Source organism: Urocitellus parryii, chromosome Y (genome assembly GCF_045843805.1).
Source record: "Urocitellus parryii isolate mUroPar1 chromosome Y, mUroPar1.hap1, whole genome shotgun sequence".
Taxonomy (NCBI): Eukaryota; Metazoa; Chordata; class Mammalia; order Rodentia; family Sciuridae; genus Urocitellus; species Urocitellus parryii.
This window is the reverse complement of record NC_135548.1, coordinates 24,986,805-25,002,068: the sequence shown is the minus strand read 5'-3', so window position 1 is coordinate 25,002,068 and position 15,264 is coordinate 24,986,805. Positions and strand designations below refer to the sequence as shown.

The 15,264-nt window shown below is 52.7% G+C and overlaps 1 protein-coding gene and 1 pseudogene across 1 annotated transcript; one reads left to right on the top strand and one right to left on the bottom strand.

Moving 5' to 3' along the window:
• Positions 1-6,182: 6,182 nt before the first annotated feature.
• On the bottom strand, positions 6,183-12,425 carry LOC113189226 (phosphatidylinositol 4,5-bisphosphate 3-kinase catalytic subunit delta isoform). The gene is given in 16 exon segments (XM_077794131.1): positions 6,183-6,320; positions 6,935-7,067; positions 7,371-7,516; positions 7,686-7,809; positions 8,344-8,511; positions 8,981-9,059; positions 9,216-9,328; positions 9,428-9,606; positions 9,724-9,823; positions 9,973-10,116; positions 10,312-10,433; positions 10,520-10,687; positions 10,752-10,802; positions 11,166-11,296; positions 11,385-11,481; positions 12,120-12,425. Coding segments are annotated over 16 exon segments (2,199 nt in total).
• Positions 12,426-12,634: 209 nt separating this feature from the next.
• On the top strand, positions 12,635-14,827 carry LOC144251117 (neuronal acetylcholine receptor subunit alpha-2-like; annotated as a pseudogene).
• The last annotated feature ends 437 nt before the right edge of the window (positions 14,828-15,264 follow it).

The following is a 15,264-nucleotide window of genomic DNA, read 5'->3' as shown; positions in this document are numbered from 1 at the left end:
GGTTCAACTGACCAACTGGTAGTTCATTCTCATCTGCTCTGAGGTAAATGGCTGCTACCTCAGCAATGAACATAAGGAGGAGGTATGTATAGGGCTCCTACCCAGAAGAGCTAGCTGTGGTGGTAACAGAGGGCCCTGTCTCTTGGCCCTGATGTCTGTAGACACACTTTAGCACACTCATCATGGCAAATGAGGCTTACCCCAGGAGTGGTGGCCTTCTTCAGCCTGGCCTGATGTGGATAGACCTGTGCAGTCTGTACTGACAGGTTGGGCTGCTGCTCCATTCCACCATCTGCTGCATTCTGAGTGAGAGCCTGAGGAACCCTGGAGGGAGGTGATAGAGAGCAAGTGTCAGGGAATACCACAGGAAGGGACAAGGTTGTTGCTGAAGTTTTCACACATGAGACACAAGGACACTCTTCTATAAAGAACAGCAGCTGGTTAACTAAAGGATCCTTGTAGTGGTGTCAGGTCACTGGATCTGTTGGCAGTGAAGATGGGTCCTTGGACTGATGCAGGGACCCACCGCACACAGGACTAACAGTGCCCTAGCTGGCAGTGGTCACTGTCAGACCACAGCAGGGAGAGGACCACCCTGCTCTGAAGCCTTCATCAGCATCTTCTGTGGCTTTCTAGTTGCTCAAGGGCTCTGTGGTCTGGAGAATTGGATCCAGGGTTGTTATTAGCAACTGACATTCTTTACCATGAAAGGAAATAAAAGATTTTGAATTGTGTCATCTTTCCAGTTTCTAGGTTTGGGGGTAAGGCAGGGGAAATGTCTAAACCATCCACTTCCCAAGTGACTAGGACCTGAGGTTGCTTTGCCACTCTGCTCTCATGGATGGATTATTTTATAAAGTTAACTATAAAGGAATTATTAGAAAAGTGCTGTTTCTTGGACATGGAACAACATCAGATTTACAGGGGTTTCTAAGTGTTTTCTTTGTTTTGTTTTGTCTTTGTTTGTTTGTTTGTTGTTATTAGAAAAGTTCTGGGCTGGGGATGTGGCTCAAGTGGTCGCGCGCTCACCTGGCATGCATGCGGCCCGGGTTAGATCCTCAGCACCACATACAAACAAAGATGTTGTGTCTGCCGAAAACTAAAAAATAATTATTAAAAAATTCTCTCTCTCTCTCTCTCTCTCTCTCTCTCTCTCTCTCTCTCTCACACACACACACACTCTCTCTTTAAATAAAATAAAAAATAAAAAAATAGAAAAGTGCTGTTTCTTGGACATGGAACAACATCAGATTTACAGTGGTTTCTAACTTCTTACAAGGGCCCAGGGGCTACTCAGACTAGCCTTGTTCACAGCTGCTGATGCCCCTTTTCTCCTCTTGGAAACAGTCAGGATGCTCATCCCTAGTGATCCTTTCTTCCTGTCCACTGCAGGTAACATGATCCATGCTGCCAATCCTGTGGAACTTGCCAGCCACATGGCTGCCCAACCACAGTTTGTTCACCCTAAGCACTGCTTTTTTGTTTACCTGTCAGGCTACAACCTGCTCAGCCCTCAATCATTTACAAGAAGGACTTGGGAGGCACCTAGGTGCAAACATTAAGCATCACACAGAGCTTAGGCAGATATCCCTGTCCCACCTGGCTGGGAGCACAGCAGCACCATTCCCACTCCTCATCACACACACGGAAATGATTGCCTGCCCACAGCCACAGTGACTGAGCAATTTGTGACCATGCAAAGCTGTTCCTGACGCTTTCTAGTCTCTGAGGGTCAGGAGGAGTGTGCCAACCTAGGATAGCCAATGACAGGTGGGAAGCCTCAATCTGGGTGACCTCTCTGCAGCCCTGTTTGTCCTTTTTTCTCCCTTGACAGTCATCCTGAATCCTGTCACCATGGTGATTGTTGTTTGCATCTACTTCATGGTGTTTATGATCATCCTGGGGGTGTTTCAGATCTGGGCTGCACATCAGTGAACCTCATGGGACCAGGACACGTGGAAGGAGAATGAGGTGGATGGCGATGATTCTGCCTTGACCATCACCATGAACTCCAAAAGGAGGTAGGAGCAGAAAAGGCCCCAGGCTTCAGAGCACTGTAGGCCAGGCTCCTCCATGTCCATGTGCCTCCACCTTATGATCACACACCTTGGTGAGCTACGATCCTCAAATCCAGGGGGGTAATCTGAGGCCCAGTGAGGCCTTACTGAAGTTCTTACAACCCAGTAAGTGTTAAGTGCAGAGATGAGCTGGCTTCAGGCTGGTGCTCCTCCCACTCTATGCAGAGACAGTGCTCCAAGGAGGGAACTGAGCATCCCCATCCAGGAGCTCTCTGCATGCCTGGACTCCATGGAGAGGCCACTTCCAGGGAGGCCTAGGCCCCTGTCCCTGGAGAGTCTCCCTCACTGGGGGACAGCTCCCTTCTGCTGCTGCTCCTGGAAGGTGGACTTGACCATGAGCTGGACTCGCAGACCTATCAGTACTAGCACAGTGGTGAGGAGGAGGAGGAGGAAGAGCAGTGTGAGGCTGGAGAGGAGGAGGAGGAAGACATCATTATCGACCAGCGGGAGAGCTGTGAGGAGAAGGAGGGTGGCCCTGGGGAGAGCCAGAACTCCAATCAGCATCAGCAGCTGAAGTGGGAAAGCTCCACACTCAGCTACTGAGTGCAATCTGGACTCTTGCATCCCCACCTCAGAATGCTACCTGTCTCCCAGCCAGCGTGTACTCCATGTAAAAAATCTCTTCAGCCAGCAGGTCTGACGACCCCCATTGCTGATTATCCTTCCATTCCCAGTGTGTGGGACTGTAGGATCCCACCACCTGCCCACCCCTGCTGGATCTCTTTTTCCCAAAAGCCAGGAGCTGACTCTACCTCCCTGCCATGTCCTGCCAGCTTAGGGGCTTCAGCACTCCAGGCTCTTGCCATCCAGTGAGTTGCCCACCTCTTGCACCTCCAGAAAAGTTGCAGTGACTAGACTAGCTGACAAAGAGTAAAAATTGGTAATCGTTTTTTCTTTTTCTTTTTGAAGGTCTTTATTTTTTTTCCAAACTAGTGCTTTTACAAGTGGTAGAAGGGGGTTAATATGTAGATGATCAACTGACTTTTTAATGCTTTGTAAATACATTGTAATTCTGTGTCCTTTGTGCTAGTGTACTCAGGACTAGGATGCCAAATGCAGTGACTGCTTCTGTTCCCTCTCCCTAGGGAAACTAGGAGGAGAGGCCTATTCACTCTGGTCTAGGCATAAGGCTATGTAGATTTGGTGTGCTGTTTGGGAACAGAGTAGTGGTTTGTGTTTGAAGACTGGAAATGGGTCTTCATCTTTGGGGTTCTGCACACTTCTAGCGTCATGTTTGGGATGGGAGCTGTGGGGTCCCTGGCTTCTCGTGCACTCCTCTCAGGACCAGAAGCTTCCTTTTCTGTCACCCAGGCTTTGTGTTCCTGTACTGAGGCTTCATAAATGTACATTTTCCTGCTGGTTCATTGAAACTGAAAGCTGTGGTGCAGATCAGTTGACCACTTGGTTTGGGAGATCGCAGTGGTTTCCTGAGGGATCTGCACTCACAATGGAGGAAGGCAGAGTGCTACAATGTTCCAAAACAGTATGCATCTACCCCACCCCAACCCCTGTGGGTTGCTCCTGCAGAATGACCCTACATTGGGGTCAGATCCTCACTCCAGTAGCCAGGAGTCCTGCTGCTCTGATCCATGGGAAGGTCAAGGAGAGAAAGGAGTTGGGGATAGAGCCACAAAGAACTTTGCTCTTCATGTACATGTCAGATGCTAGACTGTAAACCTGGGGGTCAGCCTGCACACTGCCCCTGTGTCCTCACTGCCAGTCTTAAGGATGGCTGTGCTGTTGTGTGGCTGCCCATCCACATGCAGTCTGTGTGATGCCTTCTAGACAGTGGTAGAAGCTAAAAGAGAGGGATGTCTTTATATAGTCTGTAGTGCCTTGGTGTTCCTGCCCAAATGCATGCATTGATGCTAGGTGGGAAAGTGTGTAGACTACAGTAAAGTTCTGTTTCTAACTCCAGCTGGAGTGATACCTGTTTACTGCCTTTTTTAAACTTTGTTTTCCCTTGATTTCTTTTTTTTAAAGAGAGAGTGAGAGAGGAGAGAGAGAGAGAGAGAGAGAGAGAGAGAGAGAGAGAGAGAGAGAATTTTTAATATTTATTTCTTAGTTCTCAGTGGACACAACATTTTTGTTGGTATGTGGTGCTGAGGATCAAACCTGGGCCGCATGCATGCCAGACGAGCGCGCTACCGCCTGAGCCACATTCCCAGCCCCCCTTGATTTCTTTTTGAGCCAAGAACATAAGACCATAGAAAGGCTTTAATTTCTTTCCACTTGCCTTTCTGTCTTGTGACAAAAGACTGCAGACTCAACATACATCAGTGATATTTAACTTGCAACATGAAATAATTGAAAACAAATAGAAGCTGTACTCACTGGGCAACAGACCATACACCCAGAAATCGCTGAGGTTGTGCAAGGTCTGTAGCCCATGCCTTGAAGCATAATACATAAACATGTGTGTGGTTTTTCCATACTGTAAAGGAGGCAGGTGGCCTGATTAAATTCAGCATTTATTTGGGAACAAAAGTGACATCTCTGGCTACTGCAGATGATACAGGTGCTCTGGTGGCACAACAGCTATTGAAAATGCAGAGAGCTGACATCTGGCATTCCTTTTAAGCTGTGCACCTCTCGTGCTAAGGGCCAGAGTCTGCTGGCTCTGCTGAGTCTTGGGAGACACCTGAGAGATCAGCAGTGAGCCCAGAAGGTCCTGAATGAACTAACTGTGCATCAGGATTATCAGGAGCTTCTTCTTATTTTTTTGTTTACACTGCTAGAGATCAAACCCAGGGCCTCATGCATACTCAGCACATGCTCTATGACTGGGCTCTGGCCCCATCCCACTGTGGGTTTCTAAAAGCCCAAGTCCTAGATGCTTCACTACAGTGGGCTTCAGAAAGCTGAAAGAGTCACATGGTCCTGCAGTAGGGACAGTTTCTCTTGTGTAGCCCTTTGGGATTACTGAGGCTAAACTTGGACCATCTCAGAGTAAGTGCCCTCAGAGAGAAAGACCCTGCCTCACGTGGCCCAAGATTATTCCCAGATGGTTCCTCAAAGGTGAGCCCTGGGGGGACATCAAGCCCCATCCCTCCCTTAAACCTTCCAGAGCAGGCAGCCTATTCACACATCACCACACAGACCCTCTCTGACCTTTCACCAGGAGCTCTGCCAAGCTCATTTTTATACTACACATAGGGGAGGCAGGCTCCTCTGCAGCTGTAGAGGTTCAGTAAATAGAGTGGTATTATTTTCTTACCTGAAGGTGAAAGAGGTGAGGGCATCCTCTACCTGAGAGTCACTTTAGCAGTGAAGAGCAAGCATCCCTGTGGCTATGGGGTGCCCTGGCTTCTTTGGGAGCTTCCCAGGACTTGGTCAATGGAGAACACGCAGGGTGGGCCACACAGGTGGCAGAAGGTGATCTGGGGATTGAGGTGTCCTAAGTGGACAGGAGGCCAAGTAACTGCTAGGTGGAAAGCCTGGGAATAAGGCTTCCCCAAGAGGAAGTGAGTCTTTGCTGGGCAAGATCCACCAGCTGGAAGACCTGGAATGCCCATCCTAAGACAAGAGCAAGGTACAACCTCAAGGTGCCCAACTCACAGTGCTTGGACTCAGTGCAGCACCTGTCCTCTGCATTAGAAAGCATTTGCATTTATGGTATTTGGTTCTTTTTGTTATTTTTTACTTGTAGATGGAAAAATACCTTTATTTTAATTTATTTTTATGTGGTGCTGAAGATTAAAACCAGCGCTTCACACGTGCGAGGCAAGCACTCTAGTACTGAGCTTACAACCCCAGCCCTGGCTGTTTGGTTCTTTATTATAGTTTTTTTATACATGTATGACAGTGGAATATATTATAATTCTTATTACACAAATAAAACACAATTTTTCCTATCTCTTGTTTTATACAAAGTATATTTTCACAAATTTGTGTCTTTGTACATCTACTTTGGATAATAATGTCCATCACATTTCCCCATCATCTTGAAACATTTCCTGTGTGTCTAAATAACTAGTGTAAACAAAATGTAATTGTGTTGTTCTTTCCCATGAGGTGTAGTTCAGGTGTAGGCCCCATCTAGGACAACCAAGGGTAGCTGTCCTCAGACAGGTTTGTCAGCCTGTGGCAGCTCAGAGATGGCCACTATTGCCGGTTGTCTTTGGTCAGGTTGTGTGCCAGCCAGTTCAGTTTGGTCTTCCAGCTCTCCCTCAGGGCTTCATTGAACTTCACCCTGAAGTGCTTCAGCCCCTCCTCCTCCGTCTTCCCCAGCGCCAGGGTGTCCTGGGACAGAATCATCACAACTGCATCAATATTCAGGGATCCTGACCCTGCTGCATCTCAAACCCTTCTGCCTCCCTGTACTCCTGCCACCTTGGGTTGTTGAAATTCCTTCCTAAAAGAACTGCAAGCAGAGGGTCAGGCGGCCTCACCTTAGCTGAGAGAAGGGCAGGAGAAGCTTTAGGGAATACACCCCCTCCCACTCTGCCTCTCACTAACTGAAAAGACAGGAATGCGAAGTGTCTTGCAAACCTACAAGAGACTTTATCTCATGCATGAAAGACACTGAGGACACATGGTATGACCAAACAAGATCACAGTTCACCTGCAACTGGGCCAGAATAGGCCCAGGGAGTGCAATATTCTGGCCACTTCCCACCATACTGCACTGCTGGGCCTGGGATGGCATGAGGGCCGCCATCTGAGAGGTGAATCTCCTAGGTCCCTGAGCTGTTCGGGCAAGATGCACTCTGACCAGGATGAGCTCTGCCAAGCTCATTTTTTATACTATACATAGGGAAGGCAGGCTCCTCCACAGCTATAGACATTCAGGCAGGCCTTGTGAAGTTTGTGGTAGACCCTGGCCTCCAGTCTGGTGTGGTCCTGTGCTGGCATACCTTCAAATAGTGGATGTCTTTGGAGGAGCTTAGCTCAGGCAGGCCTGCTGCCTGCATCAGAGCAAAGAGTTGGAGGAAGAGGAGCCCATGGCGCCGCAGAATGCTGTACGCCTGTTCACAGTAGCCTCGAAACCTGCAGAGGTGGAGGAAATAGATAAATCCCTGGGTCCTCCCTGCCATCCCCAGCCCCAAACAAGCAGGGGTTCTGCATCCAGCCAGCACCTGCCCCTGAGTGTCTGCCCCTGGCCTGGACCTGCTCCTACACCTCCCATGGACCTCCTGTTTGCACTGCCCAACAGGGTACTCTTGGATTGGGGTGCACCTGCAGAGAAGGCAGCACCCCCAGGGTGGAGGCAGGAGTTAGCCTGAGGGCTATGTCCCCATCCCTGCCCCTGGCTGGACACTGTCCCCTCACTGGGGCCCTGGGCACCCTCACCTTTCAAATTTCTCATTATTACTAGTATTGCCCTGCTGAATCACGTGGACAAAGTCATGGGTGAGGATGAATGGGACTCGCTCACGGTTGATTCCAAACTTGGTCTTGAAATTCCCCAGAATGTGGCCAAAGTCAATGTGAAATAGCTGAGGGGAGGGAAGGGCAGGGAGAATAGGCTTCACAAAGAGAGGTTCCAGTTAGAGGAAGTCAGCAGGACTTGGGGCACTCTTCTGGGAGGTGTGGGTAGGTCAGAGAGGCCACTGGGCCAGGGATGTAAGACAAGCTCACTGGGCAGCTGAACACAGTGCCCCTTACCTGACCATTCTCACGGATCATGATGTTGTCACTGTGCTGGTCACCGATGCCCAGCACATATGTAGCCACACAGTAGCCAGCACAAGAGAGGGTGAAATCCTCAATGGCTCGATCCAGGGCTTCTCTGGGTCGGGAAGATTGAAAACCAGGGCTCCTTATATTTTCCATCCTCTTGAATCTGGCCTTGTGTTAATCAACAAGGAGGACATTATTCTGGAGCATAGGTCACCATGCCCAGCTTGAAATTGCCCCCTTCTTCCACACAATACCATTCAGAGAAGCCAAGGTCTATGTATTAGATGAAGAGAGGCTGCATAAAGAGGCACAACTGACAGCCAAGTCCCTAGGTGTGTGACTGGGCCCTTGGTAGAAGCTCTGGGCTCAGGCAATATCACAGATGCTAGCCATAGCACCAGCTATTTCAAACCACAGCAGAACCCACTCAAGCTACATATTTGTGACTAAACACAGTGGTGGTTTTAACGCCCAAAGAGTTGAGTAGCATAACACAGCCATGAAAAATGGACACCCAGGAACAGTCCTACCCAAAATCAGATGTGGGCCAGTGCTCAGCTGAGCCAAGCAGCCATGGAAACTGTCACAGGCCTTCCCTCACCTTTCACTCTATGGAGCCTCTCCCAGGAATAAGAAAGCCTACCTAGGGTTCTTGGACTTGAGCCAGTTGAGCAGGGCATCCTTGTTGAAGGCAGCCATGGCAGCCAGGTTGCTCTGGTTCAGCTGGATGTTGGCAATGGTGTCCGAGTGCTGCACCACCTCAATGAGGCCCATGCAGTCACCAGTGGGAAGGCAGCCATAGGGGGTCATCCTAGCACATGAGAAGAGGCACAGGCAGACACTATGGTTAAGGACATTCTCTGGGGCTACTGGAACCCCCTGGAAATTGAGGCACCCAACAAAACCACAGGGAACACTGCTCAAGTTCCTGAGGATGCCAGACGGGGTGTGGGGCTCTGGGGAAGGTGCCTCAGAGACACAGAACTGGCACCCAAGTTGCAGAGCACACCTTGGCTGGGCTCATGTTTGCTCTGAAGAGAATGAGTCAGCGGGCTTGGAAGAAGGTGGCACTGCTCCCCAAGGGGTAGGAAGCCAGGAAATAGGAGCTGAGCACCAGGAATGGCCTTACCCAAACCCCTCCAGCTCCCCTACCCCTCTTGTAAGAACAGCCGCTCTCACATCCAACAGGGAGGTGTCAGTTTAGACCAGGAACTCCTCCAGGAACAGGCTCTGAGGCCTGTTACAGACCCAAACAAACAGGTGATGGATAGAGGCCCCACCTTAGGTCCAGGCCCTCCTGCTTCCACAGGGCGTCCATGAGCTGGATCATCTGCAGAGTCAGCATGTCCTGGTGGAGGTCTGGAAGGGCAGGAGTTTCTAGTGGGTTATACACCCATGCAAGGCTCAGAGTAGCTCTGTCTTCTCAGGGAACCCCCTGGGGCCCTACCACAGAACAGTATGGGCCTAGGTGAGAAGGCCAAGGCCTCTCCATGTCCCCTGCCCAGCCTGGCTCACCATCCCCGTTCTTAAAGATGATGCCAACGCTGTCACCACTGCCTGCCTCCTCACTGCTGTACATGATCCACAGGGGTTTCATCTTGGAGTCCATGAAGGTGCACCTTTCCACACTGCAGGTAGAGGGCCGTGTTGGCCTGGGCGGTTGGGGGCTTAGGGCTGGGGAGGGGGCTTAGGGCCTGGCTCCAGGTGGGGCTAGGCCTGGGGCTCACCAGACGTCTGCCAGCATCGTGCTGGGGTCCAATGGGGACAGCAAGTGTGAAAGGGCTTCTAGATAAGTATCCTGGCGCATGTAGAAGTGCATCAGCTCCTTAGTTTGGGGCTTGGTGGTCTTCTGGGAGCTCACCTTCACAAAGTCGCTCAGGGCCTTCAGCTTGCTCAGTGCTTCTGCCTGGTGGGCAGAATGGAGTAGCAGCAGTGCACATGAGCCTGAGCCAGAACCAGGAGTATGACTGTGAAGGGGCCTGGAAGGGGAGCCTGCCTCAGGCACAGGCACTCTGAGGCTCACCTGCTTCATCAGCACCTTCATGTGGTGGGTGCTGCCCCTGAAATAGGCCTCCATGATGAGGCCAAAACGCAAGGCCATGGACGGCACATGCATCTCAGAGCTGGAGGGAGAAGATGGGGCTGAGAATGGCCAGGAGTGGCACATAGCCCCTCCCCAGCCCAGTAAACATGAGGTCAGCAGACCAGGAGACCCTCATCCCCCATGGCTTTTCTAGGTTCCCAAGGAATCAGCAGGGGTGCATCCAGCTACCGAAGATGCCAGAATAGGAAGTGGCCAATCTTTCGGTTGGCCAGAGCCCGGTCCAACAAGAATTGGGTCAGTTCGCAGTCCAGGTAGGACTTGTACTTGAGGACCTGCACCAGCTGCAGCAAGCACTGGAGAAGCTCGTCGTCTCTGTAGGGGAGGAAGGCTGGTTGAGTCTGGGGTTCTGAAACTCAGGACAGAGGTCTCCAGCTGGCAGGTGACTGGAAAGAGGGTGAGGCCAGCCTAGGCTCATCTCCACCCAGCACCCACTTCCAGGTTGCCAGGGCAAGATGTCTTAGTGAGGAGCTGGCAGCCTGTGGGCCTCAGTGCCCAGCTGGGACTCACGTCAGTTTCTGCAAGGACCTGATGGCAAAGGAGCCCACGTGGCAGTCAAGGAAGCTGAAGTCCAGCAGCTCCAGGGCATTCAGGACAGGAAGCTTGGGCCAGGAGCACAGCAGGTAGAGCATCTGGAGGACGCTTTGCAGTCAGGTGGTGGGGGGCCCACTGCTATCTCTCTACTCCAGCTGTGCCCCTGGTGCCCCTCTCCACCCACCTGGGCCACATCCTCGTGCTTGTTTCACTTGGTCACGAGCAGCAGGTGGGCCAGAGCCTCTGGGAAGTGCTCCTGCACTTCATGCCGCATCTTCCACACTAGGTCCTTCTCATGCTCATACAGCTCTCCCGACCCCCGCTGCTCCAGGATTCCCTGCAGCTGCAGCTTCTAAGGGGCACAGGCAGACTGAGGCCTCCAGCCCAGCTCCATGCCCCACCAGCACCCAGCTCACCTCCTCCTTGGTGGTAGGCCCATGCTCCCCGTGACGTCCCAGCTCTAGAATCTGCAACAAGTGTACCTGCTGTGAGCTCCCCAGGCCTGGGCCAGCACTGGCAGGGCTCTAGGCAGGGCGTCTGCACCTCAGCACTACTGCCAACCACTATTGCTGGTGGGAGCCCTTCAGTAGCATCTCCAGGCTCAGCCTGCCTCAAGCCAGTAGTACCTCTCCCATTGGCTGTGACAGCAAAATGTCATCAGACATCACCAACATCCCCTGGTGGGCCACATAGCTACTGGAATGCCTCAAATCAGCATGATGACCCAGCCCCCAGCAATGGGCAAAGCCTGGGGTGGCCAGGGACCCCGTCTGAGGAGCTCCAGGAAAGCTCCTGGTTAGCGCTCAGCTTCCAAGAAGGACCTCACTGACCTTCTCCAGGGCAGGGTAGTACACAGGGTGAGGGGCCACCTCGGGCAGGTAGATGACCAGGGTGACAGCACACTCTGTGTTGGGATTGCTATGCACGGTACCCATGGGGTTCAGCAGGTCTCCTTTCTCATCTGAAGGCAGGGAGAGATGTAGTTGTAGGGGAACCAGTTCTGGATGCCTTACCCTCCAAGAGCCTCTCCCTGCTGGGCCTGGGTCCACCTGGGACAGAGGGCCACATGTAGAGGCAGAGCTCTCCAGTCTTGAGCTGGTCCTTGTAGTCAAACAACATGAGATTGGCCCAGGCGATTGGGAAGTCCTGGAGAAGGATACTACAGATCAGAGCGAGCCTGTTGTTGTTCATATGAGAATGGAACCAGTCTCCAGGCCAACCAGGAGAGAAGATCCAGACTGCATGGAAGGTCTCCAAGTTAGACCCAGGAGGAGGGGAAGGATCCGCTACCGCTTTCCTATCAGAGTTTCAGTAATTAAGCCAGCAAGATCCCTTCCTGGCTGACTGCATCTTCACACCCAGCATCTAGAGACACTTGAGTAAGCCCACCAGTCCCATAGGTGGCCCAGGTCAAGGGGCAAGTCACATCCTGGGTCTAGTGACTTGGGGCCCAGCCACACTCTTCCCAGGCAGCCACTCACTCATCATTTCTGTCCCCCTGAGAACACTGTCCTTCCACCAAGGTAGCTGCCTCCAGGACCCCTAAGGACCACAGGTCTGGGCTAGATATTTCAAGTCAGGCAACTCATGAGCTGTTACTCAGGCAGCACAGGAGGCCAGACTAAGGAGCCAGACTAGGGCAGGCAGAGAGACTGGGGTCCGCAGGCTCTCCCAGGAACCTGTTCTCAGGGTGCCTGCCTGTGGGAGCAGGATGGCAAGAGGCCCCAGTAAGGGGTTTCACTGGGTGTCTGAGGCCTGGGCCTCTCCCAATCAGCACAACCCACCACCTTCTTGGGATTTTTCTTGCTAGAGTGCGCCTTCTTGGCCTTCTCCGTCACGGCATAGAGTGCAAAGCAGAGCCGGGCCATGCGCGGCAGGTCACAGATGTGGATGTCAAACTCCAGATGCTGCTTCCACATGGGCTCTGAGCACATGCTCACCTCCAAGCTGGACATCGTCTTGCACAGCATCTCATTGCCATGGAAGAGCCCGGCCTGCACCACCAGCTGGGGAAGGGGTACAGGGCATGGATGAGGGAGTGAAGGCCCCACCCCATCTAAAGTTCCAATCCTCTCCATGAAGGTCCCCATTTACACAGGGGTCCAAATCTACTTCTTGCATTGATGTTATATGAAAAGAAAACTCAAGTATATTCATCTTCTGGGGAAATTTTATACCCTTGCTAAAGATGGGACACTTGGCCAGCTGAGAACTGCCTTGTTCAGGTTGCTCTCTGCAGCAGTCTAGGTGGGTCAGGTGGGTGTGCAGAGCCCCCAGCTGGTCTTCTCTCTGCAGTGCAGATGGGGAGTTTGCGGTGACCCACATGACCAAAGTGCACCTCTTCTCCATGGGCACTGTGCACTGGGTGCCCCCCCCCATTTACAAGAGCTCTTGCAGCATCGACGTCACCTTCTTCCCCTTCCATCAGCAGAATTGTAAGATGAAGTCTGGCTCCTGGACCTATGACAAGGCCAAGATCGACCTGGAACTGATGGAGCAGACAGTGGACCTGAAGGACTACTGGGAGAGTGGCGAGTGGGCCATCATCAATGCCACGGGACCTACAACAGCAAGAAGTATGACTGCTGCGCCGAGATCTACCCTGACGTCACCTATGCCTTTGTCATCCGCCGGCTGCCGCTCTTCTACACCATCAACCTCATCATCCCATGCTTGCTCATCTCCTGCATCACCGTGCTGGTCTTCTACCTGCCCTCCGACTGCGGCGAGAAGGTCACGCTGTCCATCTCTGTGCTGCTCTCGCTGACCATCTTCCTGCTGCTCATCACTGAGATCATCCCATCCTTCTCGCTGGTCATCCCGCTCATCGGAGAGTACCTGCTCTTCACCATGATCTTGGTCACCCTCTCCATCGTCATCACCGTCTTCGTGCTCAACGTGCACCACCGCTCCTCCAGCACCCACAGCATGCCCCGCTGGGTGCTGGTGGCCCTGCTGGGACGTGTGCCCGGGTGGCTGCCAATGAACCAGCCTCCTTTGGAGCCACACGACTCCCCAGGCCTGAAACTCGGCCCATCTTGTTATTGGTTGGAGACCAACATGAATGCAGAGGAGAGAGAGGAGGCAGAGGAGGAGGAGGAAAAAGACAGATGGGTGTGTGAAGGCCTCCCAGCCCCCTCCATGGGTATCAACTATGGCCACAGACGCCTGCACCCACAGGCCTCAGGGCCCAGAGCCGAGGCTCCCTCTGGGGAGCCTGAGATCTTGCTGTCGCCTTGCTGTCGCCTTGCTGTCGCCTTGCATACAGAAAACCCTGGAAGGTGTGAACTATATTTCCGACCACCTTCGGTCTGAGGATGCCGACTCTTCCTGAGTGAGATCTGGGTGAGGGCCTCCCCTGGGTGACCCTACCAGCTTACCAGGGAACCCTCCCACATCAAGGTGGTAGCTAGACCAAGCTGGTCCCCTCCCTGAGGGCTGGCCTCACTCATTCATGGCTCCAAAGAGTCTGGAATCAATTGTGAGAGAACATTTAGCTGGCTCTTGGGACACTTGATGGCAGTAGGTCAAGAATGTCCCTGCTCATCCTAACTGGGAGACAGCGAGCAGAGAAGGGCATGCTTAGATGTGGACTCTGCAGTGCCATGCTTATGCCACTACCTACAGGAGTTGGCAGTGACGGAAGGTGGAGGGGGGCATTAGGAGAGCCTGGTGGCCTAGCCACCTCTGGCAGTGGCCTTCCTCTTTTATGCTAGATGGTCCCCTCTCCTCTTTGCTCATGAGGCCCTCTGTGAAGCTCATGAGTCAACCACAAACCCTGCAGATTCTTGGTTGTACGAGGCTGGGCCTCTCTGCAGCCTCTGCCTTATCTAGCGCTCAGCATCAGCATTCTCTTATCAACTTAGGGAAGGGTGAAAGGCTGGAAAGGATCACTGGATAGCCTTGATGAGTGAATGAGAAAATTAATCGTTAATTTGGGAGCAGCTAGGCATCCATCCCTGGCATGGGCTGGGAGTCCAAGCTGCACAAAGCCCACCCACCCCCTAACCTGCCCTGAGTCACACCTACCCCACCCACTACCTTCTCTGCACTGAAATCACTGCAGCCACTGGGAGTCCATCTCCTTAGATGGTTCCAGCACCTCTCTGTGTCCCTCTAGTCCCTTTGCCTGGAACCTGCTGAGCCCCGGCAGTGTGGACGGTAAGATAGGTGGGACACAGGAGAGGGTGGTATGGGGCTTGGGCCAGCTCTGTTTCTCCCTCCACCCCATCTCTGCACCTGTGCCAGTTTTAGCTTCCCCATTAGGTCTCAGGGGGCAGTTGTGGTTGTCCCTACAGGGTCTAAGCATGAGAGGAACACTTCTTGAGGCCTGGCCTCTGTCACTGTGAGCCGATTTCTCCTGAAGGTGAGAGAAGACTGGAAGTGTGTTGCCATGGTCATCGACAGGATCTTCCTCCGGCTCTTTATCATTGTCCGCTTCCTGGGAACCCTGGGGCTCCTTCTGCCTCCATTCCTGGCTGGAATGATCTGATGTCATGTCCCTTATGTTGGCTCCAAGGCAGTCCTACCAGCCAGCAATGACCACCGTTAACTGCAGCTGCCTCTAGAGTGCCCTCTGGGGCCAGCGCCATCTGCCTGTGATGCTTCTGGGGAGAGCACCAGCTCTGAAGGTCTTCCTGGAGCACTCACTGTGATGCTACTGCACCTAGTACTGGGAATCTACTGGACAGAAAGCCCAGTTTAGGAAGCAGAGGAGCTAGAAAAGGAGGAGGACCCTGCCCTGCAGAGGGGTGGGACTAGCACAAGGAGAAACAATATGGCCTTGAGGGAGGGGCACATGGGGGAAGGGGAGGCTGCCTCAGGGGTGGAGGGTCTATGAGCAATGGTCTAGATTTAAGAATGAGCCCAAAGTTCCTAGGGGAACCCCCAGGCCAGAGTTGGGGAGGCTGGTAGTGCAGGTTGGGCTCT